Source organism: Larimichthys crocea, chromosome XII (assembly GCF_000972845.2).
Source record: "Larimichthys crocea isolate SSNF chromosome XII, L_crocea_2.0, whole genome shotgun sequence".
Taxonomy (NCBI): Eukaryota; Metazoa; Chordata; class Actinopteri; family Sciaenidae; genus Larimichthys; species Larimichthys crocea.
This window is the reverse complement of record NC_040022.1, coordinates 27,876,099-27,901,993: the sequence shown is the minus strand read 5'-3', so window position 1 is coordinate 27,901,993 and position 25,895 is coordinate 27,876,099. Positions and strand designations below refer to the sequence as shown.

The 25,895-nt window shown below is 41.3% G+C and overlaps 1 protein-coding gene across 1 annotated transcript in view; it reads right to left on the bottom strand.

Moving 5' to 3' along the window:
• Window positions 1-319: 319 nt before the first annotated feature.
• cdk17 (cyclin dependent kinase 17) overlaps window positions 320-25,895 on the bottom strand; it is a 40,270-nt gene continuing 14,694 nt past the window's right edge. The window contains exons 2-17 of the mRNA XM_010745423.3: window positions 22,387-22,531; window positions 18,756-18,920; window positions 11,839-11,972; window positions 8,664-8,789; window positions 7,605-7,661; window positions 7,382-7,496; window positions 7,192-7,286; window positions 6,693-6,755; window positions 6,240-6,363; window positions 5,962-6,082; window positions 5,562-5,659; window positions 5,331-5,436; window positions 4,983-5,025; window positions 3,966-4,056; window positions 3,752-3,829; window positions 320-3,449 (exon numbers count right to left, since the gene is read on the bottom strand). Of these exons, the coding sequence (XP_010743725.1) occupies window positions 3,409-3,449; window positions 3,752-3,829; window positions 3,966-4,056; window positions 4,983-5,025; window positions 5,331-5,436; window positions 5,562-5,659; window positions 5,962-6,082; window positions 6,240-6,363; window positions 6,693-6,755; window positions 7,192-7,286; window positions 7,382-7,496; window positions 7,605-7,661; window positions 8,664-8,789; window positions 11,839-11,972; window positions 18,756-18,920; window positions 22,387-22,513 (1,584 nt within the window). The 5' untranslated portion in view covers window positions 22,514-22,531 and the 3' untranslated portion in view covers window positions 320-3,408. The remainder of the gene's footprint in view (window positions 3,450-3,751; window positions 3,830-3,965; window positions 4,057-4,982; window positions 5,026-5,330; window positions 5,437-5,561; window positions 5,660-5,961; window positions 6,083-6,239; window positions 6,364-6,692; window positions 6,756-7,191; window positions 7,287-7,381; window positions 7,497-7,604; window positions 7,662-8,663; window positions 8,790-11,838; window positions 11,973-18,755; window positions 18,921-22,386; window positions 22,532-25,895) is intronic.

Below are 25,895 nucleotides of genomic sequence, written 5' to 3'. Positions count from 1 at the left end.
GTACTTTCAAGCCTTGTACCAGCTGTGCCTTCGATATTATAAAAATTGTGTAAATAAATGTATTAAGCTTTAAACCAGGTTTTATGGACATTCCAGGTCAAAATTGCACAAAAGCCTTTTTTGTAAAATGGTTCCTGGTTATTTTTATAGAAAAATTAATGGAAATGTATTCTCAGTGATTTGCTTGTGTTTTGTGGACAGAATCGTTGCTGTTTTTTGGAATAAAATGAATTACTTTTCAAAGTTATGTAACTGTATTCATTTCATTTGGTAAAACACACTCTTTCCACCACTCAAAGAATGACTGCTGCACAGAATGTTTATGAAACAGATTAAATTTACTTTTGATGGTTATGAGAAATAAATAATTCCAGTAAAAAGAGTCACACACCAACTGTTGACCGGCAGCTCAGTGTTTCAGAGAGGTCGAATTCACAACACAGCAGGCCTTCCATGCATCAGGCACGCACGCACACACGTGTTCAGACATGTTCACATAAATTCAGGTCATTCATACATTTGAAAAAGTTTTACAGTTTTACAATGATAAATATTTAGCCATTGTAGAAATCTCCTTTCATGCATGTCACTGCTGTTTATGTCAAAAACTGCTATTAGCAGAAACACCGTTTGCAGCTAACAGTGGAACAATCCTGCATCCTCATGTTTGAAATGTGTATGAAATGAAAACAGCTATTCTTTAAAGTGTAATAAAGTTTCAGTGAAGCATCCAAACACAAATATACAGTTTTTATGAAATTCAATGAAGGGAAGAAAAAGTTTCCTCATTTTAAAGCTACCTAGGGAAAACTTATGGGGCAATGGGTCGATGTAATACAGGATGTCTACCATTAATATAATGACTTTTTTCCTGTGAACACAATAATTGTAACATTATTTGAAGTGTAAACCGTTAAATGATGAGACATACAGTATGTCTACAGGATTGTTAAACTAGAAGATGCAAAGTGTGTTTCAGTCCATGTTTACTGCATGTATTCTCTCGGCCGTTAATGACTTAGTCAGTATGTTGAGACAGAACTCTCGTGTTGCTCAAATCCTTTAAATCTCGACAGACGATAAATGTGAAATTTTCATGTAGATGTTGAGCAAAAGAGCGGCAGTAACAGGAAAACCTCCCTCAGATCTTCTCACACTTACATGTGCTGTTATGTTCAATGCATTCCTGGTGTTTTTTAGTACAGAAACTTATGCACTGCACTTATTTTTGCTATGGCGAGTGAGGAAATTGTTCTCTGTGCCTTTTCGCATTAGCTTTGCTTAGCTTAGCATAAAAACTTCAATCAGAGGGAATCTTTCTACCAGCACCTCTGAAGCTCACTAATCAACACGCCTTGTTTGTTTGATTTATATTTTAAAAGAGTGCAGAATTAAGGTTTTGCATGTGGTCAAGTTCAAGATTTCTTGGCCTGCTTAGCAACCTCACAATGTCCACTCCAAGAAGACACCTAGAAGCTACCGTGGCCTGGCCAAGACATAGTTCAGCGCATCACCAACTTGTCATTTTTACACTTTGGTTTTAGTACACACTGAACATACCAGATAAAACTTGTTAATTTGTGACGTTAGAGAGGGAGTAGGCAGATTTGTTAGCTATGAAGCTAACATTTTCCTGGTGCTAGCTTCATTAACGATACAAGCATGGCATAAATCTAACTCTGGTAAGAAAGCAAAGAAGTAAATATTCCAAAATGTCAAAATACTCCTATAAAGCCATGAAACACGTTTTGCTATCACACAGCTGCTGGAAATATCTACACCATCGCTGGTCCACGGGAATAAGAGGAATACTCACTGCAACTAAAGTCAGCCAGGATCACAAATCACAGCAGAAGACATTTTAGTGTGAGTGCTGAAGTGATTTTCAGGAGGACTTCATGTGCTTCAGTAAACATGCAGTCAAAAGTGAGATTTCTCAAATGGCTTCATCTGTAGCATCACTGTCAGTTGCAAACAACACAGCGGGCAGTTAAATCTAAAATTTCAATTTGAAATCTTTTTTTTTCTCTTTTCTTGTGTACAAATGCTGGAGAGAGCAGTGGTCCGATGCCAAGTGGAAAACAACCATTTTGCTTTTGAACATCCCACCCCAACCCCACGCTATCCCGCCCCGCCAACCCCTCCCCTTCGAAAAACATGCCACAATGACGCTGTTGTTTCACAAGGAGAGGTCAAAGGTCACAGACACAGAGAACACATCTTAATACTATTGGGTAAACTTGGCCGTGTCAAGGCCCGTGTCCCTGATTCGAGAAAAAAAAAAAAAAAGACACACTGAAGTGCAAGTTAAAAACAACGAGTTACTGCAGTGATTTCTCCGAATGCACACAGAGCGAGAAAGTGTAGCTTGCAATTTTTTTTTTAAAAGCACTGAAGTCCTGGCAGTTTTGTGAGGGGTTTTAGGAAAGGCTTGCTGGTTTCCTGTGGGACGTCACATGACTTCCTGTTCAGCTTCAGTATTCCTCCTCTCTCATCCATGATTTTTGCTCGTCTTCTGAACTGTTTGCCCCCACCCCTCCTCCTCAGTTTTGGTCCCGTTGCTGAGCCAGAATGTCCAAAAGAACAAAAGAACCGAAAGTTGTTTTCATGTTCTCCCAGTTCGTCTGGACTCTGTGTGTGTGCTTCTTTAACCCACAGACCAAAATTATTACCACAGTCCCCTTCCAGTACTGGTTTCTGACCCTCGGTGTAACCCCCCAGAGGGCAGCAGGGCCTCTAGAAGCAGAGTCCAACTGAAATGTTTCGGAAAAATTACGACAAGGAATCCAGAGGAACCGATTTTCCCCAACCAGGACCCTCTAGCCGTCCCAGTCTTTCTAAACCTGGAAATTTGTAGACTTCAGTCACGGAAGCTTGAAGAAAAACAAAACATAAACTCCAAATATATATAGATATACATATTTATAAAAAAAATCTGAAGAAACTGAAGCGTTCGGTCTCCAAGCACGACAACAAGAACAACAACTTGGATCACAGCGTCGACATCAACATCAGTGGAATTCTAACTCAAATGAAGCCGGAGAATTGTAGTCAGAGGAAAAACAACAGTAACCTTACTGACTGCTCAACTGTGCATGGCGTCTCGAGTTCACATCATGTACACACACACACATGCACACGCACACACACGGTGTGTTAAATACAGACAGTAGTAGTTTAGCAGCAAAAATTTCAACCTCACCCCGCCCCCCCCCAATAAATAAACACAGTCTCCAAACAGATTCAACCCAGAGGGGTGTGTGTGCTTGTTTGTGTGTGTGTGTGTGTGTGTGTGTGTGCAGGTAACGGGGGGTGGGAAGGGGGTCACTCCGAGGGGAGGTGGGCTCATGCGAGAGGGTTGGTGGGAAATAATGAACAAGTTGGGCAGTCCACCGTCCTCTTCAGACACTAGAAGAGCATGCTCTGCCTCCTGTTGATCTTGCCGTTACCTGGAAGAAAAGGAAAGATTTGAAAACTACAACACCCATAGTGCCTTTGCTTCACATTAAACATATGTAGCCTTCATCAATAGATTATTACTTCTTAGACAGTTTAAAGCATCGAGCCTCAAATCTGTCTTGTGAATCACCAAGTATATGTAAAGGTAATATTTATATTACATGCCCGTCAGCCTCTATCAGACTCACTTCACCTGATGACCGCCACATGATCATATCATGTAAGATCATCTATTTTATGTCTCATGATCTAAAGAGGCTCAGTGCTGCATCTGGATGTGATCCCCACCCACCTGACTCTGGGTACGAGGAGCTCCTGTAGCCCGGGTCTCTCTGAAGCTGCAATTCTTTTAATGTGAATATCGATATACCTGCAACACAGAGGAGAGCGTCAGTCTACAACCAACTGCAGGAGAGAATAATAATAGAGCTAAAAACTGCAGCTTTAATCAGTTGAGTGTGTGTGTTTATGTGTGTGTGTGTGTGTGTGTGTGTGCGCACGCTCACTCTCTGGCAGTGTGTGAACTCTCATCCCGAGCTGCCTGAAGTAGGAATGTTTCATGGCCTCTTCAGCTGAAATCCTCTTCTTGGATTCGTACTGTGGACACGAAAACAGGAAATATCAGCCATCCTGTGATCTGAGCAGACAGTTGGCTGTTGTGTCTGCAATTAGCGATTCAGTCAAATAGACCGTGACAAACTAAAACACTTTAAGAAACAAGACCCCAGTGTGCGTTCATTAAAAATACTGTCATGGAAAACAGTGAGAGTGCCTCCTGCTGTCCACAGCTGGTACTGAACAGGGTTATTTCCAAAATAAAATCAGAGCAGTAGTGGGAGAGGACAGGTTGTTAAACATGTTTTTCCATTACTAACAAAGAAACAGTTACACTGGCAAAGTTACATTTCAACTTTAATGTTCTTGTTTTTAAATCCAATCTATCCAATCAGCTCCCAGACTGTCTTTTATTTGTCAGTATTTGTCTCTTCCTGTCTAACAGAGAAATAATCTGTGAACCAGAGATGATATTATAGTTCATGATCAGCACCTTTACCCATTAAAAAGTGTTTAGTGTTTCACTGCTGTGCAACATTCCCTATAAAGTGGTAAAAGAGAAGTCCACTCACAAGTTTCCAGAGCTTTCAACCACATCTCACATTTTCCTTGGCCAATAAAGCTGGTAAAGGTGTCATCACATGACCTAATGTTACATAATAACAGGTAGCAGGTCGTAACCCCCATCTCTGTCCAAGGTCATTCCTGGTCTATCGGCTGGTTCCTGGTACACCTTGACCACTTGTTATCATGTGACCAGAAGCTCAGGGTCATGTGATGATGAAGACTGTGAGATGTGGGTGAAAGCTCAGGAAGCGTGTTAGTGAACCACAGGGCTTACGATACCATTCCCAAAGGTCAGGCATGAACATTTGTGCACTTTTTAATGAAGGATTATGTTGTGTTGACAAAAAAAGAAAAATTCAAATGAAACAAAAGGAGGATTCTGGGTACTGTGAAACACTCACTTTGAGGAAAGACAGCAACAGCTCGATGCCTTCACCGTCCAGCCTGGAGGAGACAAAAGGACGAGCAACAGTTTAGTGTCTGTGCTGATGGGAATGTGGGGGGGCTCATGGGAGGAAGGAAGTGGATGGCTGTCTGCAAAATGTTCCACAGGATTTCCTGCCTGTGCCGCACACACACACTCACACACACATTATGACCACACAACATTGCTGTATGCGAAGAGGCTGAAAAAAGTACAACCACCGGTGCATAAAAAACAGAAAAGTACACACAGAAGAGTGTAGCCCCCCACTCTCACACACACACACACACACACACACACACACACACACACACACACACATTACCTGGGAGCGTGGTTGATTAGCGGCTGTGATTTGTATTTGGGGAAGTTGTAGGATTTAAATTCTTCGATGGAGGAGATTCCCGGCCAGTTCTCCTCTGTGGGTGTGCCTGAAGTCACAGAGTCACAGCCTCTCACATATACAGTATTTCACCTTGTTCAGTGTTAAACAAGTAACAGCGTGTGTGCAGTGAAACGTTGGGTTGCTATGGTGATCTGGCCTGGAGTCACTCACCCAGTAACCTGAAGATGAGGTGGAGCTCGTCCTCCACGGTGGAGCCGGGGAACAGTGGCCGACCTGCAGCCATCTCATAGAATATACAACCAACACCCCTGCATGCACACACACACACAAATTATTATTTTCTTTAACAATTAATCTGCTAATTATTTTTTTAATTAACTGATTAATTGTTGAAGTTTCTGTGACTTCTAATCTATATATTCTATAGATATGTTTACGTTTATCTCTAATAAACATCTGAGGTTCCGACATCCTCGGAAAGTGGAAGTCACACTGAATCTAAAAACGTGTGCATCACGTCTGCATGGTCAGGTCTGACTCAGACAGATAATGATCACGCCTGTACTAAGTGTTAGCAGTGCGAGCAGCAGGGCTCTTGTGAGGCTCATACCACATGTCGATCTGTGTTGAATACTCAGAGGATCCCAGTAGCACATCGGGAGGCCGGTACCAGAGAGTCACCACCTCGTTGGAGTAGGTTTTAGTCGGGACGGATTTGGCCCTCGCTAGGCCTGCAAGCACACCAGAGACATAAACAGACATTAGAATTGTTCACACAGGAGAGAAGTGAATGTGTAAAGAGTATAATTAGAAATAATCAGACAAGTTTAAAGCTTTTCTTTCAAAAATTTACAGCAAGGACATCAGGAATATTCCTGCTCCTCTTACCAAAATCAGCCAGTTTGAGTTCTCCTCTCTCGTTGATGAGGAGGTTCTGGGGCTTCAGGTCCCTGTGGAGAACCTTCCTCTTATGACAATACGACAGCCCTCGCAAAATCTGGAACAGGAAGATCTGCAAAGATATATGAGTAAAAGCTCTGTTATTATGACTTTTATTAACAGGTCTCTACACAAAGCATTGTTTTTCACACTCTTCTGGATCCATGATGGCTGAACTTTCTCAGACAGAAGTGAGCTAAATAGACTTTTTGGTTGCCAGTTGAATGGTTCCTGGAAGTGTTTGATCAAAGGTCACAAAAATGAAACTTCGTATTGAAAATGTAACTAAGCAGGCTCATCTCTACTGAATGCGCAGAAAAGGGGAAACAAAAGCGCACATGGGTTTTTCACAGAAGAGGAAAATGACACAACAAAGCAGATAATGTCGAGAGTCATCCTCACCTTCACATTGTGCATGCTCATTATGTTCCCACAGTCATCCATGTACTGCTTCAGGTCCTTATCCTGCAGGGAGGGAGGATGCCATCAGACAGGAAGTACATACCTAGAGAACATCTCTACATTGACAGTTTTAATGTCGCCTCATTTTTCTGACTCATCAATCTGCTATTTCACATCCTGCTGATACAGCAAATTTTGTCCACATGAAGCAGTAATGACCTATGTCAATGTTTGCTACATCCCCTTCCTGTGTTACATCACTACATTATTTCTCAGCACCTATAACTTGTTGTTTCTGAATATTTTAAATAATCATTTTTCATTCACTTTGATGAGTTGCACATCCTTAATTGTCACTAATGAGGGTAAAAACAGTTGGAATTGTCTTTTAATGTCTGATTTATTTCATATGCAACTCTCTCTGTATGAGTTTTTCGTCTGGAAAGCTGTCCACAAAGACCATCATGCATTGGAAACACGGGGAAGTGCTGAGTCTCACCAGATACTCGAAGACGAGCGTGAGGCTCTTGTCAGTGTGGACGATGTCGTGTAGCGTCACGATGTTGGCGTGTTTGAGGTCCTTCAGTAACGACACTACAGAGACAACGACATGCAGGTGAGACACTTTCAACGAAAGGTGCCTCTTAACTCTAACTTGACAAAATGGAGGAGACAAAAAAGCTGATCACCTTCTCTGATGGCGGTGCACGGCGCTCCCTCCTCGTGCTCCAGACGGATCTCCTTCAGTGCCACCAGGTTGTCCGTAAGCTTACTGCGTCCTTTAAATACTGTGGCATAGGTTCCCTGAACGGAACACGAAACACAATGGTTCAATATTAGGGAACTAAACGTGAACTGTGGAACATACTTCCTTCATGGACAGCGTCAGATGAGATTCCAGGACTTACTCACCTCTCCCAGTTTGTCCAGCTTAATGTACGTCTCCAACTTGCCAAAACCAATCTCCGACTGAGGAAAAGACAAAGGACAGATGAAGTTATGGAGCCATTCAGGAGCTGAAGTTGCTTCAAATGTTTAGCTATCTCTCCATATAAATTTACTCAAATAAACTCAAAATTTAATTCTCAGAATCATTGATCTCTCTGCCTCTTCTGTAATGGATTTCTCTGTGTATGAGTGTTGAACGATGATGCAGAAAAGCTGCTCCCTCACTCTTTGTTTTAAAAAGACTGAATGCAACCTGAAACAATGGCTGCCGGCAACAAATCCTGACGTGTTCAGTCAATGTCTTTAATGAGAGGTTTGCAAACAGAGAGGTACTTTGAGCTATTCAGAACCCTTTGAGCTCAATTACTGCAATGTGCTGCAAAAACACTCCTTCTAGAAGTCAAATCTGAACACATACACATGATACACATATTTCTAGATTCTGTGTGACTTACACTTTTCAAGGATATTATTATCTCTGATGCCATTAATATAAACATCCATAGATCTGCTTACGAAAAGCTTGCCTGAGAATTTGTCAATATGTTGATGTCTCAATTTTGTCTGAGTGTGTCCAACTTTGAAAATTCCTGTAACATTTTTTCTATCATCTTCCACTGCAGCTGCTGGAAATATCTTGTGCTGGCATGGTTCTCTGTGCTTGGCCAAAAGGAGAAAAATATATCAAAGAACTAAAGGAGCAACAAATAAAGTGTTGTTTTTTTTGTTTTGTTTTTTACCTGATCTTTATAAAGAACCAAAAATGCACGAGCAATAACTGTTTAGGAGCCTAGGTCTAAATGTTGTGTGCCTGATCACACAAAACCTGAGTATTATGATATCATTTGATGGGCTAAAAGGCAGAAGGTTAGCGCAGATGAATCCATCCTGGCCTCACATGGGGCCAGTTGCCATGGTAACTTACACAGAGGGAGTCTGATAACGGCTCCACAAAGCAATAAAGGTAGCGCGCGCACACAGAGACACAAACACACACACACACACAGACAGACGGACACTGACCAGCGAGGCTCGGCGGGAGCGTCGGCTGAGCGGCTGGTCGAAGGGCGGGCTGCTGAGCTGCAGCTTCTCCAGGTAACCGTCGGGAATTCGGATGTCAGCAGGCAGAGACAGGCGCTTGTTGAGGTCCTAAAACACACACATTTAAAAAATTTAAACTTGCTTTTGGGATTTGACATTCCTGTAGTGGATCTACAGGAGTTTTGTAAGCAAGATAAAATTCTTGCTACTCATACTTAAAACTAAAATACTTATAAACTTCAGCACACACAATTACTCAACCACACTGGTTGATGGTTACACTTCACACTGTTGCTTGACTGCAGCACACCGTGAGAAAATGTACCTCAACATGCCCGTGTCTAGTGTCTATATGTGGTGTGGGGCATATTTCAGCAGCACAAGACAATGTAGCCTACCACCCATCCACCCACATACACACACACACACACTCATCTCCTCCTACTCCCAGGGACAGAAGACAGAAATCAGGTCGATCACCATCTTATTAAGTGTAAAAACAATTTCCCGGGCTCAGATCTTATTGTGGACGACTGATCACATCTATTCTGGGATCAAAAAAAAAGAACACATGATAGAGATGAACTGACTGATGTGGGAAAAACAAGGCTGAGTGGAATAAAAATACAGTTGCGAGAAGACATCTGTTTGTTCGTACACGTTTTGTTTTAACTTTGGCCTCTCCACAAATACCATCGACTCGTCCTCTCTCATTTCATTACTGAGGCCCTTTGTCCTCCGTGGCAGCGCTGCTCACACAAGATGACAGCGTTATGACAACTGAGAGATCAAATAAAAGCCCTGATTATGAAGAGTATGTTGACGCCGTGTCTTAAAACTCAGCAGTCTGCAGAGGATTTTGTCTCGTCTGATTACATTGCCTTTAGTTTTATGTTGTTCTCTCAGTTTGTGAAACACTTCACCATAGTTTAAAAAAAAGTCTTTGATAACTGATCAACAGAAAATTAACAAGTAACAATTTGATGAGTTATTTATCACAAATCAATTGTCTGGGGTCAGCTTCTCAAATCTGAAGATGCAATGTTTTATATTATTTAAAGTTGTATATCTTTGTGTGTTGGGCTCTGACTACTCTGCATTGCTTATATTTGATTCCTCGAAAATGAAGATGTGTGTACTGACATACATAATCTGTAATCTACATGGTAACAGTTTTACATTTTAAAAAAAAGCAAATCTGCACACACACACTACCTAAACATGATTAGAAGTAATAAGTTACCAAGTGAAAGCAACAAGACTATCACTATTAGGTCAGGTGTGTAAGATTTATGCATCTAATCCAATTGCTGGAATAATGCAGAAATAGAATATAATATTCATTCTAGTATGTTTTCAATGGTGTATAATCACCTGAGAAATAAGAATGGTGTTTTTGTGACATCAGGCAGTTTATATTGAAACAGTGGGATTCATAGAGTTTGCTGAGTTTTCATCTCCCTCATGCTTGAGGGCTGAGCTGTAGTCTGTTTTAATTCTTACACACTGGATCCTAAATGTCTTCAATTACAAACTGATTTTCTTGAGGTAACAAGTTATTTTAAAAACATATAAAACTGTGGTATATTCTTTGAACAATGCACATTCTTCTGCAAACTTTTTTTTCATTTAGCAAAATTTGTTAGGTTAAAAATAATATTTGGATCAGGAGCTCTCTGCTCAGAATATGCAAAACTTGTTCATCATAGTTTTTGACATTTAATATTAAACCCTATTAAATCCATAACTAGAAAGATTAATAGATATAGATTACATTAATAGACGTTTCACATTACACCTTGCTTTGTTAACAGACACTATAGAAGGGTGCCATATATGATAACAGATGTCATGGAACTTCATAAGCTCCTACTTAGAAAACTGTCAAAACTATGTTGTCCGTCTTGTCATCTTGTAACAATATATGTAAAAGGGACGGACGACAAACTGAAAGAAAAAAGCTGTTCACAAGAGTTGGTAAGCCCTTAACCTCGTTACTGACACAATACAGACTGATTCAAAACTCCAGCAGTATCAAAAGAACCGCAAGAAGAGCAGCAGACTCATGTAACAGAGCTTACGTATGTGTGTGTGTGTGTGTGTGTGTGTGTACCAGGTCAAGTGATTATCACCACATCCTTCACCTCCTCTTATTTTTGTGCACCAACGAATGAGATACACTCGAGTGGAAAATAGGTTACGTGTGTGTGTGTGTGTGTGTGTGTGCAAGAATGAAGGCGAAACATCAAGGTTGTTGTCAAGGTGGGTTTTGTCACATGCACTCCTCAGCCAGCAGGGGGCAAGAGGCCTCCAAGGCTGAGGCGCTCACACTGTTAGAATAAAAACAGGTTCAACAAAAAGATGGAGATGATTTACTGGGAATGTCTGCATGTAATGCAGAATACACCTACATGAATCTGACATTTAGATCTGTGTGCCTCAGAACAGAGGTTTACTTCCTTTTCCAGCTTATATAATTGCGAGTGTGAAACAATATGACAGAAGTGTGAGAGATGAACGCAACAATTCAGCCAAAAACCACAGAGAAGGTAGAATCTAGCGAGAAAAGAAGTCCCCTGATGATTCTAAGGGCTTTTTTTTTATTTATCCTGTTCACATTTTATTTGCAGAGCTTATGTAAGTGACTCTCTACCAAATTTCTCATCTTTGATCCGGTTTGTTTTGCCTATATGCAAATGAATTCATATTTCAAGAGGGCAAAAGATCATTTCAAATGTTATCAAAGTAGTGCTCGTGTTCTGATGTCGAGCAGGTGCTTAAATGCCAGTGTGATTCTTAATGCCATGATTTGATTATACACTTTGCAGTTGCAAGAGGAACATAGGAGTCTCCAATCCCAGCATGCACAAGGTCTGACATATAGAAAATCACTGCGGTTACAGCACAGATTATCACGCTGCATCTCTTTACCAGCCGCTGCTGCTGTGGTCCTCAGGGAGCAGGACTGCTATCAGTATCATGAAGCTCAGACACTGAGAGCCCATTAAGAGGCGAACAATCCACCCCCCCTTTATAGCCCCAGATCTCCCATGAGGTGAAGAGCAGAGCAGAAGCAGAAGTGAGGGGGTGAGGGGTGGAATGTGGACTCGCAGCATAAACCTTTTCTGTAATTAGTGTAGCAGTGCGCGAGCCTCACCTCCATGGAGATCCTCCGGTGGATGCGGTTCCTCAGACAGACGCCGGTTGGAGACTGCACCTCGTCTGATGACGTTCCCGATGCCTGGTCGCTCTCCCCATCTGAGCCCATCTTCAGGTTCTCATGCACGATATCTAAGACAGAGAATAAGAAAAAAACATTAAAAGACACAAAAATATATATTATTGGATATTTTTCCACAGGCGTCCAAGTGAGACTAAAGATGATCCTTTATTATAAATCAGACCTGGTTCAGACTGTGTGCTGAATAGGTTTAACCTTTGTGTCTGACATGGACACTTTTGTCCAATTTTGATTTTCATTTTGTGACTATTCCATAGTGGTTTTAGCAAGAGCCTTGAAAATTGGATTAATAATTTTTCACATATTTTTGAATTTCAAACCCAATCCTGTAGAACACCTTCCAACTCTGAGAAAATCAACTTTCCTGCCATACTCATCAACGACATATCTAAGACTGTTATAATCCCCACAAACCAAATAATTTGCATTCAGTATATTGGAAATAAACCCCTTTTCATGTGCTTTTTTCACCATTTTTTTTACGAGTGACTCTATTTTCTGGCATTGAAGGGGTTAAAAGTCTGAAATTAATTAAGAAGATGCATGCAAAAAAAAAAAAAAATCTCAATTATGCCTTTTTTATGGAATAAAACACATTGGACACTTTTGTCCACTGTGGTACTTGTGCCAATAAAAAAATATTAGGGCACAAAGGTTAAAGGTCCAGTGTGTAGAATATAGTGGAATTGCAGATTACAACCAAGTGAATACTACTGGCCTCAACCTCTCATTCTAAGCAAGGAAGAGAAACTACAGTGGCTGTGTAACCTGTGAAAAATGTGAAAGGTCCTATGTAGAGCCAGTGTTTGGTTTGTCCGTTCTGGGCTACTGTAGAAACATAGTGGTTCAACATGGCGAACTTGTTGGAAGAGGACCTGCTCCCTTTGTTGTATAAAAGGCTCATTCTAAGGCAACAAAAATGTGACAATTCTTATTTTCATGTGATTATAGACTAATTACGAAGATAGTTATGTGTCCATTTCTGCCAACGGAGACCAGTGAATATTAACACACTGGACCTTTAAAAATACATAATAATAAATAATAAAATAGTACTATATTTTGTACAATCATAACCAAAAGACATTACATTTAAAATAAAATTTAAATATATAAAATTATATACATATTTAAAATATATAACAGCAGCAAATCCTCACATGTAGCTGCTGGAACAGAAGAATATTTGTGATTTTGCATGATAAATAACTTAAACGAATAAACAATGATTACCAATATTGACAGTTAATTCTCTGTTGATCAACTAATCAAAGAGTTAGCTAACTGTTTAAGCACCAGAACTGTTCAACACTGTATTGGTTGACTTGTTCAGGGCAAACCTGGAACCTAGGAAAGGCAGAGGAGAGAGAGGGGATATCGGGCCGGATTCGAAGCCCAGGCCACTGCGATAAGGACTCGGTATGTCCTCCACCAGACCTTCTAACAGAAATAAAATTAATTTAGGAATGATAAAGGTGTAACGGCACTGCAAAGTTTCCTCAGAAAGTGAAAAGAAATGTTAAGTACAATGGACAGATAGTAAGAAAAGAAAAACTGATGGTTCTCATCAGGCAAACTTGTCAGGGAAATTCAGATAAGAAGACGTTTTTTTTTCCATTTGCACAACAGAAATGATAAACATGATTGAAAGGAAACATGCAGATGTTATTCCAACAAGAGTCAATGTGTAAACCATTTGTTAGAGTAGAGAACATGCACGTGCAGATGTATTTAAACTGAATATTTGGGAATATTTCATAAAATTATAAAATTAAACAGAAAAATAAACTCTTGCATTGGCCCTCAAACCACCTTCTCTCTCTACCCTCTCTCTTCCCCTCTATCGTCTCCTCTCACACCCTTGTAACCCCTGAGGCCAAAGATTAAACACTCCAACCTGCACCACTTCCTCCAGGGCAGTAAAAGCTACCACTACCATAGCACAGCAGGAGCAAACATACTGACACACACACACACACACACACACACACACACACACACACAGTTAATGAGTAGCTATGGTTGAACAGTTCTCTGTCATCAGTGCGTCAGCGCCTCCAACCATGTAGTCTATCATCAAATGTGAAAGCAGGAGAAAGAAATCTGTGTTCTGTTGATGGAGATTAACTGTTTGCAATTATTTCAAACATGATAATCCTGATTATCTCACAGCAAAGATTATTAAATATAACTGTTAGCCTAGATTTGAGGAAACAATGACTGTGGTTTTGCATTATAACAAAGCTCTATAACTTTGTGCACCATATAGACAAACTTCACTTCATAAAGTCTTGCTTCATTACTCTGCGGCATGGCCACAACCCTGAGGAACACTTTGCCCCAGAACGTGAACCTGTCTGTGGCCATTTGGTTAAAACCCAAAGTCTCTTCAGATTAAAGGAAATGCTGATCCACTTTTAGAAACTGATTTTTTTTCAGGATTTTCCTCTGGGGCTGACCTGCTATATTCATCTCTGCATGTCACTCTGTTTTTCCACAAATGGTTGACGTGAGGTTTCTCTGCTGCATCTCCATCTGAACTTTGGTTTGGGTTACAGCGGCAGAGTTTGATATACTACAGCGGGTTTTTAAGTGAAGAGAAAATATAACACTTCAGTATTTTACTGTAATTCAACATAATAGAGACGGCGACATGTCCTGTATGTCTTGCTCAAAAAAACTACAACCCAGGACATAAAGAAAAAGGAGAAGAAAAGATAATAGGGAGCAACAGGAAATTGTTGCAAGGTTTCCATCTGGAGATGGGTGACTCCACTTTCCTCTCACTGCTTTTCTTCCTCAAATCTTCTTCATTGCTTCATCTTTTTTTTTTCCTCTACAGACATCTACCTTCATACGCTTGCACTGTGCCCCAGTGGCCTCATTCATCAACCATGCACACACACAGTTCTCTGCATAAACCACACATACTTCTATGCACACGGCTTGATCAATTTTTTCTTGTGTTTGAGAAAATGCATACATTCAGAGCCACTCCTAACCGTATGCCAATAAACCACAGGTAAATCAGTTCTTAAATTTAAGCATAAACAGAATGTTTTATTTGTTAAATGTTTTTATTACAAAATCAATTATTTCATGAAAGTCAGAATCATGAAATCATGACATATTTTCATGAAATGTTCCCAATCACCTGAAATGAGGGATGTATGAAATCCAACGTTTAATTTGACTTAAGTGATATCAGCCTCACTCTTTACTGTTCACTTTCCCCCTGCTGTATCATGTAACTGAGGCAAATACTGCATTTCCCACTGTTGCTCCACGTTAAAAGCATTCAGCTGGCAAAATACTGTGCAGCTTTTGTTGTGAACTAATCACAGCACATTTGTCACAGAGCTTATCGCTAATGGTCGCTCATCAAAAGAGTTTTCGCAAGGGAGTAAAGCACGGCCAAATTCAGCTCAAATCAGGTGTTGCGGCGATTAGTCACACAGCTGGGGATATTTATTTGTGCTGAACATAACCGCTATGAAACGTTCACAAAATAACTTTATTTCTCTGATCCCCTGCTTCCTCGCTATCCGTGCTCCCTCTCTCTCATTCACTGTATATGTCGCTCAACCACAGCTGTCTCTTTCACTATTTTGTAGAGCCTAGGGACGCGAAATAAATTAAGCAAGGATGCAACTGGGAGAGTATCACAGTTTAGTCCATGAATAAGCCCTGTTCAAATGAATGGTAAAATCTGTGTTTCACCACGGCGCCTGGTCAGAATCAGCCTGGACAACAATGAGGAGCCACAGTGAGCTGTCAGATAAATAGCTTTAGGTGACAGGCTGCACATCTCTAACTCCCTCAGCATTATTACAAACTCTTATATATAACAAAAGAACAAAAAAAGTACTTCTTTATTAAAACTAATGAGTTTATCTGCCTGCCCTGTAGCACACATTAGCCACTTTATGGCAAATCGGCTGTCCCCAGAATTCTGGGGGCTGTAGTTTTAAACCACACGTGCTGCAACCACTAGTAACCGGAGGTGTCACCAAACCAAACCGGACTGAAAACATTAAAGGATTAATTGTCTGCCATCACATTGTGGTGTTATTTCATCTTGGTCTTTTTTGTCGTAACTAAGTCCATACTAAAGCAGCTAGGACTCTCAGAGAGATGTGGTTGACCATATATGGCGTTTTGGGGACATTTCTGTATGTAAACAGGTCTGTGCATGTACCAGAAGATGGATGTAGAACAGATGAGATTTATCATTATACATTGCATAAAGGTGTGAGTATGCATGTTTGATAAAATGAAACTTTGTTTGTACAGGCACACATTTAGAACTTGTTCTACGCATGATTTGATAACCGAGACCCATGAGACTAAAACTTAAGGTTCTTCTTGAAAGTTCTTCCTCATCCCATCACTCCCTTTTCCTTCCCTAAATCTGCCACACTTTCCTCCTTCTAACCTAGTTACTTTCTCTATGTAAACACCTCACAAACAACTTATTCTCGGCCCACTTTCCTTCAAGTTGTCTCTTTAAAAACTTCCAAATGATCTCTCTTCCCTTTTTCTGTCACTTCTCTGGTCTCTCGCATCTCATTTACATGTTTCTCAAACCCCACCATTGTCTTTCACTTCCCACCTTTTGCCTGTCTTTCCTTTTCACTCTCCATGTTTCTTCTTTGTTCCTATCTTGTTTTCATGTCTACAGGGTATTATTGGCAGCGGCCGACCTCACTCTGTAGTGCTTCGACACATTCTTTCGCTACCTGCGCTTTTCTAACTTGCGCGCCTCTTCTCCTCCAAAGCCTCCAAATGATCTCATCTGTCCTACTTTTCTTTTCCCTTCAACCTCCTTTTACTTTCACATACTTCTCCATTATCTCCTGTTATTTCATATCTACCCTCATCGCCTCCGAAAACTCACAAGAGTATTTTCACATTCTCCTACCATTTCTTCACCTCCCGATGCCAAACCTGATTCCTTGTCCTCTGTTTTTCTGCTTTTACACGTTTCTTATCTTTTATTACTTCACTTCTTATCTTTTATTGCCTCACTTTTTTCTCTCTCCAAAAACCTTGAAGGATTACATTCTCCACCTTTATTTGATATTTCTTTCCTGATCATCTCTGCACATCCTTCCTTCCTTCACTTCCCTGGGAGGTTTTTTTTGGTACTTGGACTTTATGATCTTTCTCTCCACCTACTTATCTGGCCTCCACTGTCTTTAGCAGCTTTTCTAATAAGCACACAGAGTATAGTACTATAGTAATATGAGGCATATCAATGTCCTACTTAACTGTCCTGTTTCCTCTATCTAGGCCAGGGTCCAATGTGAGGCTCAGTAAGTTCCTTAAGTGTATCACCCATCTTCAAAAAATAGCTTAGGGAAGCACCAATCAAGGTCCACATATTTACTGAAATAATGAACGTTATATTATTACTAAAGAAAAACTTATAACATTCAGTCACATGGACTGTTGAGGCTGGCTACAGAACGGATAAATCCCCATAAGTCCCCATGTTCAAATGTCCAACTTCACAGCAGAAATAAACATGTTTACAGCCTGGTACAAAAAACAGTTTTGGTCTTGACAGCTAATTTCCCCGTTCATGACAACTGTACTGAAGGTGTGGGTGCCGTTACAGATGGCTTGTTTGAGAAACCAGCCGTCATTCAGCCCGCCTCGGCCCCACCAATGATCCATGTCTTTGTCGATACTTAGAGTAGTCGAGAGGCGGAAGAAGCAGAACTGCCAACATGGCGGTGGGTGATGTCACGCATTAACTGGACATTCTATATGCTGTCAGTGACTTAGGCACAGTGATGCTTTGAGCAAACGCTAATGTCACCATGCCATCTTAGTTTAGTGTGTAAGCACACTAACATTTGCAATTTAGCACTAAATAGAAAGTACAAGTGAGGCTGATAAGCACGTCATTAGTTTTTTTTGGAATTTGAAGACAAACTTACAAATTCTTTGTGGGACATGAATGTCTGATCCAAATTTCATTGCAATCCATCCACCAGTTGAGAATATGACCACAAATCTCAAAACTACAAATGTCGCCATCATAATAGTTCCATAGAAAAGTCAAAGGCTCACCAGTCATTGGAATCAATCCTCTGGGAACCATGAATGTACCAAATTATGTGCCAATCAATCTAGTACATATTAAGATAAATCATTGGATGGATGATAAATCCTTTATAGTATATTTTGGATGAATAAAATCATTGTTTGATCTCTAAAATGTCAGAAAATAGTGAAAACTGTCAAAAGCAGTTTCCTAAGATCATGTCTTTAAACTGCTTGTGTTATCTGAGCCCAAAACCCAAAATATTCTGTTTCTAGCACGTTAAATATAACCTTGTACTTGTCTCTCCTGAGCCCACCAGGCTCGCTTGACTGACTTTAAAACGCCTAGAGGCTGCTACATTTTGATACCCACAACACTGCTCCTCTGTTTCATACTGTCCACTGAATCATCTAATCACCCTCTTGGCTGTTCTCTGACCCCCAAGCTTGAAATTTGAATCATCCCAACATCGTCTTCCCTTCCAAGCCTCCAGGATCAGACTCACTGATACAGATCCAGTGTGATGAATAAGTTCACACAGGAAGCAGCGTCATGTTTGACTGAATCCCCCGTCCAGCTGTCTCTTGGGTGAAAACAGCCCTGCTGAGGGCGAAGAGAGAAGCTGCCTAATGGGTTTGTGAATATAAGAAGCAGGATGGAAATATCAAAACCCTGACACGTTTCCTGTTTGCTCCTGGATGCCATCTGCTCTCCCACTACTCACTTCCTTCCGTGTGTGTGTGTGTGTGTGTAAACGTGTGAACACGTGTGTGTGTCTCACCAAGGCGACTGCCATTACGTGGCATTGCCATGAAGGACCCCAGGGTGCCACCAATGACACTGTGTGGCCGGCGGAGTGGGGGCTTCTTGAAGGAGCCAGTGTACTGGTGCAGGAAGGAGTGCATGCTATGGGAGGTGGGAGGGCGGCCATTCCTCATGAAGGGTTCTGAAAGACAACAAAACGGTCATCGTTTCTGGTTTTCTGAAAATCAACAGAGGCTCTGCAGTCGCATCATAAGTGTCCAAAAACCCAACATGAGGTACAAACATGGTGAAACTAAATATAGCTCTTCTTCGACCCGTTGCAGGGTGTTCTTTATTTGAAATGCATGCTGGGTGGCCAATCTTCGTTAAAACCTACAGAACTTTGACATTTAAGTTGAAAAAATACCAAGCAGTAGGACAAATTATGGAAAAATGTGTGTAAATAAATGTAACACGACAACAGGACATTTGTGTGCATCCCAGGGTTTCATGAATCAATGTAGAGGTTGGACACGATTGGTATGTCCATTCCTAGCTAGGTTTAAGCTAACATACAGTTGGTATATTAGCTATGTGGGACGAATAAATGCAAACTATCCATATATGTGAATCATGCAAGATAAAAGATGATGAGACCTGTGCCAGTAGATGAGTTTTGTTACCGTTTGACAGAGCCTGTTTCACCTGTTGTAGGTTTTTTTGGTAGGCTAAGCTAACAGGCTACATTAGCATGCGTAGCATAATCGTCTCATCTAACTCTCGTCAAGAAAGCAAATAAGCAAGTCTTTCAACATGTTCATCAATCATTTCTTTAAAGGGAAGAAGAGTTCATGCAATTTAAAAAGTCCATAACGAGCAGATTCAGAAAATTAACACCTGCTGGCAAAAAGCACATGAAGGGATAAAATGGTTGTAATAATTGATAGCTAAAGGGCATTCATGTTACTCTAGCAATAAAGAAGACATGAGCCTCACTCACGGGCCTCAATTTGCAATCAAATTTCCAATCACAGTCGGCAAGGAGACCATGTAAGCAAATATTACAACCCAGTGTTCCCCCTGTGGGCAGAGCTCAGCTATATAAACCCGCGCACAAACATCATGAATCATCCCATTCTGATCTTTATTAGACAAGCCGTGTCTGTTAGGTCTTGTGGGTTTATCGTTCTGCCCCTGCCAACTTTATTTAGCTCTTCGACCTTTTAAACTCTGAGCTGACTGGCTGTGCTGTGTTCCCACATGTCGACCTCAGAAATTAACTAAATTATACTGCCTTCAGGTGCTTGTCAGACATATCAGAGTTACAAGTATACATGAATGATATTAAGGAGGTAAAAATGTCAGACTAACTGGGATTTTAATGGCTTTTATGAGCAGAATATGGAAACCTTTTCAGCAAGTGACAATGAAATGATACAGTATTTCTCATATATCAATTTACAGGTCCAGTGTGTAGAATTTAGTTACATCTAATCTCTGCATTGCAATCTCCTCACATTAACCTCACCTTCTTAGTGTAAAGCAGAAACAACTCTCTGTCCTGAGCTACTGTAAAAAAACGGAGTTTCAACATGGCAGCCTCTCAGTGTAGATATAAAAGGATCATTTTAAAGTAACAAAAATAATTCTTATTTTCAGGTGATTATACATGCATGTCCATGTCTCCATGTCTGCCTTATTCTGGAAACAAACGCTCAAAATCTGCATAAATACCTTCACGTCTTCACCCTTTTCCAAAAAATAAATGTAGATTCATATCTAATGAACAGAAATGAGAGTGGTATTGTGTCTCTTATCTAACTCCTGGCAAAACTACTCTACTACTAGTATTAACATTAAATGAATTATTTTCAGGATGGGATGTTTCTGATCTTTGACCCGTTGATCCTGGAACGGAGGCTTATTCTCCTGCTGTCTTTAATGTAAGTCTTTCTGGATGTGTAGCGACAGCCAAACGAGTGAAACTGTAACGTTCTATAAAACATGGCTATGTGTGTCCATTTAGTTCTGGCAGCTGTCAATCACAAGTGGCAGCCAATCACTTTCATGCGTCAGGTGGTGCCAGAACAGGCAGAAGGTGACATAACAAAGAGATGTCAAGGAAAGTGCTTTTAACTGTGTGAATGTATTACCTTCTCACTTAGCTGAGTGTGCGTTCAAATGACTCCCTTGCTCTTACTCCTGTTACATAACCTGATAGAGAACTACTCACTGGAAGTCCATTACAGCTGTTACTGACACACGCTGTACTCTCTCTCCATCAACTTTAGTGTTTCATAATTTAAAGACCCCTGAGAGAAACCAAGATATTGAAAGCTCTGCTGTGTGTGTTTTGTTTTTACATCCCCGCTGACAGACATGTACAGGAAGATACTATAAAAATTTAGACCAGTGGTATTTCCTCCTCTGGTTGAACTGTGGCACTGGTTCTCTAGTACTTTTTCCATCAACTGTAGCTCAATTATGATGTATTTCGACAGATTTTATACTGCCACACACTGCCAACTTTCTGCTGCAAGGTGATAAGTCTATAGCAGTTAACAGTAAATTAGGTCCTCTTGCTACAGCTCAGAAAACTTTCCAGTTACACGAAATGAAATGAAATGAAGAAAGAAATTGAAAGAAAATGCAAATGAGCTGCTGGTTATGGTACATTCAGACAGGATCAGATGATGTGGCGCACCGGCATTGTCTCATGTGTGACTGTAAGCCATGAGCATATCTGGGCGAGACAGAACTTTAGCTTGTTGTTTGTTTTGAAGCAAATTTCTATCGAAGCGGAGCTGTCTTCATGGAGTTGGTACTTGCCGGCAGAAACACACAAACAGCCAATCAACTAACAGATGGACGAACCATGCAGAAAAAGCCTATCATATCCCCGGACGTCACCAGTAACAGGCAAACAGCCAATCATTCAGCAGCTGTGTAGTTCGGTTGCAGTAGTTGCCATGTTGGTTTGTTTACAAGTGAGTAGCATGCAGTGAGAACCCGAGAGTAGAGACGGGCGCTATGTAGCGGAGACTGGCACTGGTAGTATAGTAATCCACGGTAGTACCGTGTAGAATTTCTAGTATAGTAGGAACCGTTACGATTTGGCACTGCGGGGTACCGTGGGTACCATGGGTATTGTGCAACTCTACGGCGCTCCCTCACTCTCATTCACTGTCTTTGTCGCTCGACCACAGCTATTTTTCTCTCTGAAACCACTGGACACTTCTTGTCTTTATTTGCAGTGGCATTTTGAGCCAGTCAAAGATTTAGAAGCTGGGTACATGAAATAAACCAAGCCAGAACACAACACAACAGGTAGAGTATCAGAGTTTAGTTGCTCAGTTTAGGAGACACTGGAGGTTTGACCTGTCTGATCATGTGATTGGCGGCCACAGCATGGCATTAGGCTGTGTTTTTCCACAAAGTTGGATCCGGCTCAACTTCTCCACTGCAGGTCGCTATGTTTTTTTGGCAGACACCCCTGTGGTCCACATCGCTGCAGCAAAAACATGACTGCGTTTTCGTCGGATCTTGTCTGAATGTACCATAACACACAAGTCCCTTCGTAAAGTTTGGCTTCCATCAAAATGAACGTGTTTTTTCTTTATCCAATATATTAACTACTAAACTTCATTTTGGATATGTTGAATCCTCACCGTTGTCCTTGGTGCCGCCGTCCTCAATGGTCATCTGTTCGGCCAGTTCAGACAGAGACTCGTCGATGGTCTGACTGGAGCGGAGTGTTAATGACAGACGCTTCTTAATCCTCTTCATCTTCTCCATAGCAGGGCGGTGCACGGCCTGCAGGATACACAGACACACACAGTCAACTTTGATTAAGCATTAAAGGGCTCATACACAAGTAGACGAATGCATTTAACATTTAAAGGTTTTGTTATTGTCGTTGTGCATGTGTGCGCACAGCTCGGGGGATCCCAGAAGAATCAGTACAATCCAAAATATCTCAGCTTATGAATAACGTAAGGCTGCTTTTAATCCAATATTCATTCGCTCTGCAAATGCTTGAACAGCACATGAATAAAGCATGAACAAAGAATGAATAAAGGATGAATATCACAGACAGCTGTTTTCACTTACACACACACATTCACACATTTACACAAAGAGAAATGAATGATCTCTAATTGACGGAGAAGAAAGTCAAATCAGGTCTGCAGACTCATGTTGGTGTTGTTCCAGACGAGCGTGTTTGTGTTGACGCAGCAGTCGTCCAGGTCACAGGAAACACCTTGCTCAGTCTGCCTCAAGCCGGGCCCTCCACATTGTGTTGCTGTGTTAACGCCCCATGCGAGTGTGTGCGAGGAACAGCCGCGCTGGGCGAGTGGAGGAAAAGCAGGGGAGGAAGTGGCAGCAGAAATGCCCCGCCCATCCCGCCCGACCCTCGGCGCAAAACAAACTGACCCCTGCCGTCACCATCACTTGCTCTCTCCCTCTCTTTCTTTCCCCCTTCCTCTTCCTCTCAAGGTCGTTAGCTCCCGTCGTACTCATGAGACACCATCTGCCTGTCTGCACACACACACACACATTCATCAATTTGTCATTCGTGACACTGCGTGGCGAGAATCGCTTCAATCAATCAGTGAGACCGCAGTCACAGACACACAACCTGTTCATCAAGTCCTGTGTGACACACACACACACACACACACACACGTTTAAGGAATATAAATGCTTGTAGCTTTGGATGTGTATGTGTGTGTGTGTGTGTGTGTGTGTGTGTGCTTGCATGGGGACATGACCTGAATTTCCTCTCAGCTGGCTGCAGTTGGTCTAATTAAAGCCCAGCAGGCTACCGGAAAAGAGGAATTTATTAATTAAAAGATTTAATTTCATAAATGTTCATTATTATTAGAATATAGTTTTAACATCTGTTAATGACATACCGCTCTAGACAGACAACTAAATACAAATCTTGACATAATGTGTAATCACTTTCAGCCATGATAGTTTGAATCAGTGTAGTGGCACCGCTAAAATCAAAACTGTAACTGTATTATGTCATGCTAATTATTAGAATGGTTATTATTTGATTGTATTGCACATAACATAACATTATGTCGATCTTTTTTTTTTTTTTTTGTTTTTTTTTTTGGCCTTTTTTATTGATAGTACAGCTGAAGATAGACAGGAAGCAGGGGGCAGAGAGAGGGGGAATGACACGCAGTAAATGGCCGTCCGATGCGGGATTCGAACCGGGGCCAGCTGCAGCGAGGACTATAGCCTCTGCACACGAGGCGGCCGCTTAACCCACTACGCCACCGACCGCCCCACATTATGTCGATCTTTGTTCTATGTCACTTCTTTCTCCATACTAGAAGGAGAAAAGAACTCTTTGGTGGAGGAGGCTTTCAAATATCGCTGACACCTTGAACAAATCAAGGAACTTTATCTTGTTGCTGAGTTGAATGTCACCACGGAGCAGTCTTGTTTCTTGATTGCCCTGGTTATAGTGACCCAGTCCAGCCTGAGATATTAAAAACAGCCACATCAGTACAATTGCTCGAACAAAATACAGATAGACAAATTGCTACTTTCTCACAGTATACACCATCATGCCACCCAAGTAACAGTAAGTCCAGTAACAGTACTTTACTGCTGGCAACTTTAAATTCTGAATCTGTTTAAAACATTTCTCATTTTTCCAGCTCAGTGTGTTTGCTGCGTCCATCCTGTAACCTGTGTGTGATTAGCTCACTTTTGAAAGGAAGTGTGTCACACTGGCCTCGGTGGCCTTATCGCCATGCAGATCTGATGTTGCCATACACGCGCGCGCGCACACACGGGCTATCAGACAGTCTGGTAATTGGAAAACAACTGAAATAAAATTCCAGCTAATGAGGCTGAAAACCTCACTTGTAAAAAAAGAAAAGAAAAAAAAAAGTAATGCACACACACACATTCTGTCCCCCAAACACACACTCACTGTATGTGAGATAAGCTCTCTTTGTCTCCCTTGTAGAGGAGTGTAACAGAGCCGGGGTTTATCTCTGCAGCAAACCAAAACAAAGAGACTCATGTGACGTGTGTGTGAGTGTGCATGTATTTGTGTGTGTGTGTGTGTGTGTGTGTGTGTGTGTGTATTGAAAGTACAGCATCTGGCACATATGAATGATGTGTGTGTGTGTGTGTGTGTGTGTGTGTGTGTGTGTGTGTGTGTGTGTGTGGGGAATCCAACATGAAAAGCAGCACATGCGAGAACTGAGACCCCCCTCGCGACTCTCTCTCTTTTTCATCTCCAGAAATTCTCGTACAAACACACTCACACACACACACACATTTTGACCCACATTCCAGACAGCCCCCACTACATCACTCCTCTGCCCCCTCCTGGATGCCTCCCCAGTGCATTGCGGGTAGTCCAGAGGAGAAGACTTCAAAGGGCAAACGAGGGGGGGCAACAGGCGACAAGGCCTAATTACTGGGCTAATAATCACACTCACACACACACACACACAGATGAACACCTTCCTACCTCCATTCCTTGCCTTCCTTCCTTCCTTTTTCAATCTCTCCTTTTCTACTTTTTTTCCCCTCTCTCTCTTTTTTCCGAACTCCAATATCGGAATGAGGTAATGAAACGGAAAATGTGGCTTTTTTCCTCTGAGATGTGGGTGAAAGTGTGAATGTGAAGAGGAGGAGGAAGAGGAAGAAGAAGTCGACGAGGCAGAGAAGGAACAGGAGCGAGAAAGTGAGTTTATTTCGGCGAACGGAGTCATAATGGAGTCTTTGTGTTTGGTTAAGAGCCATGAAATCACCAGAGTGACTGCAGGCATGTACAGTACTGCCGAGCAAGAGACAGAGAGGGAGAGAGAGACAGAGAGGGTGGTGGTTCAGCTCTATATTAGGCTTGATTTCAGTGGCTACTTCTTGTGTTTATGGTTGATTTGGGAATTAAAAGGCATGAACCTTTTTAGGTGATTAATCAAGCGTGAGTCCAGTGGATCATAAAGTGCAAGATCCCTTTGTAATTTACTCATTAAATGTATGTTTTTAAAATAGAATTAATTGTCAAGTAAGTGCTTCTCAAACCTAACTTCCTGAAACTGGTCAAACTGGTCAGCTGGTGCCAGAATCTAAACAAGCCTAGTTGTCATGTGAAGGGCTGCGTTACACAAACCTCAAGCCTTATCCAAAATATATGAAG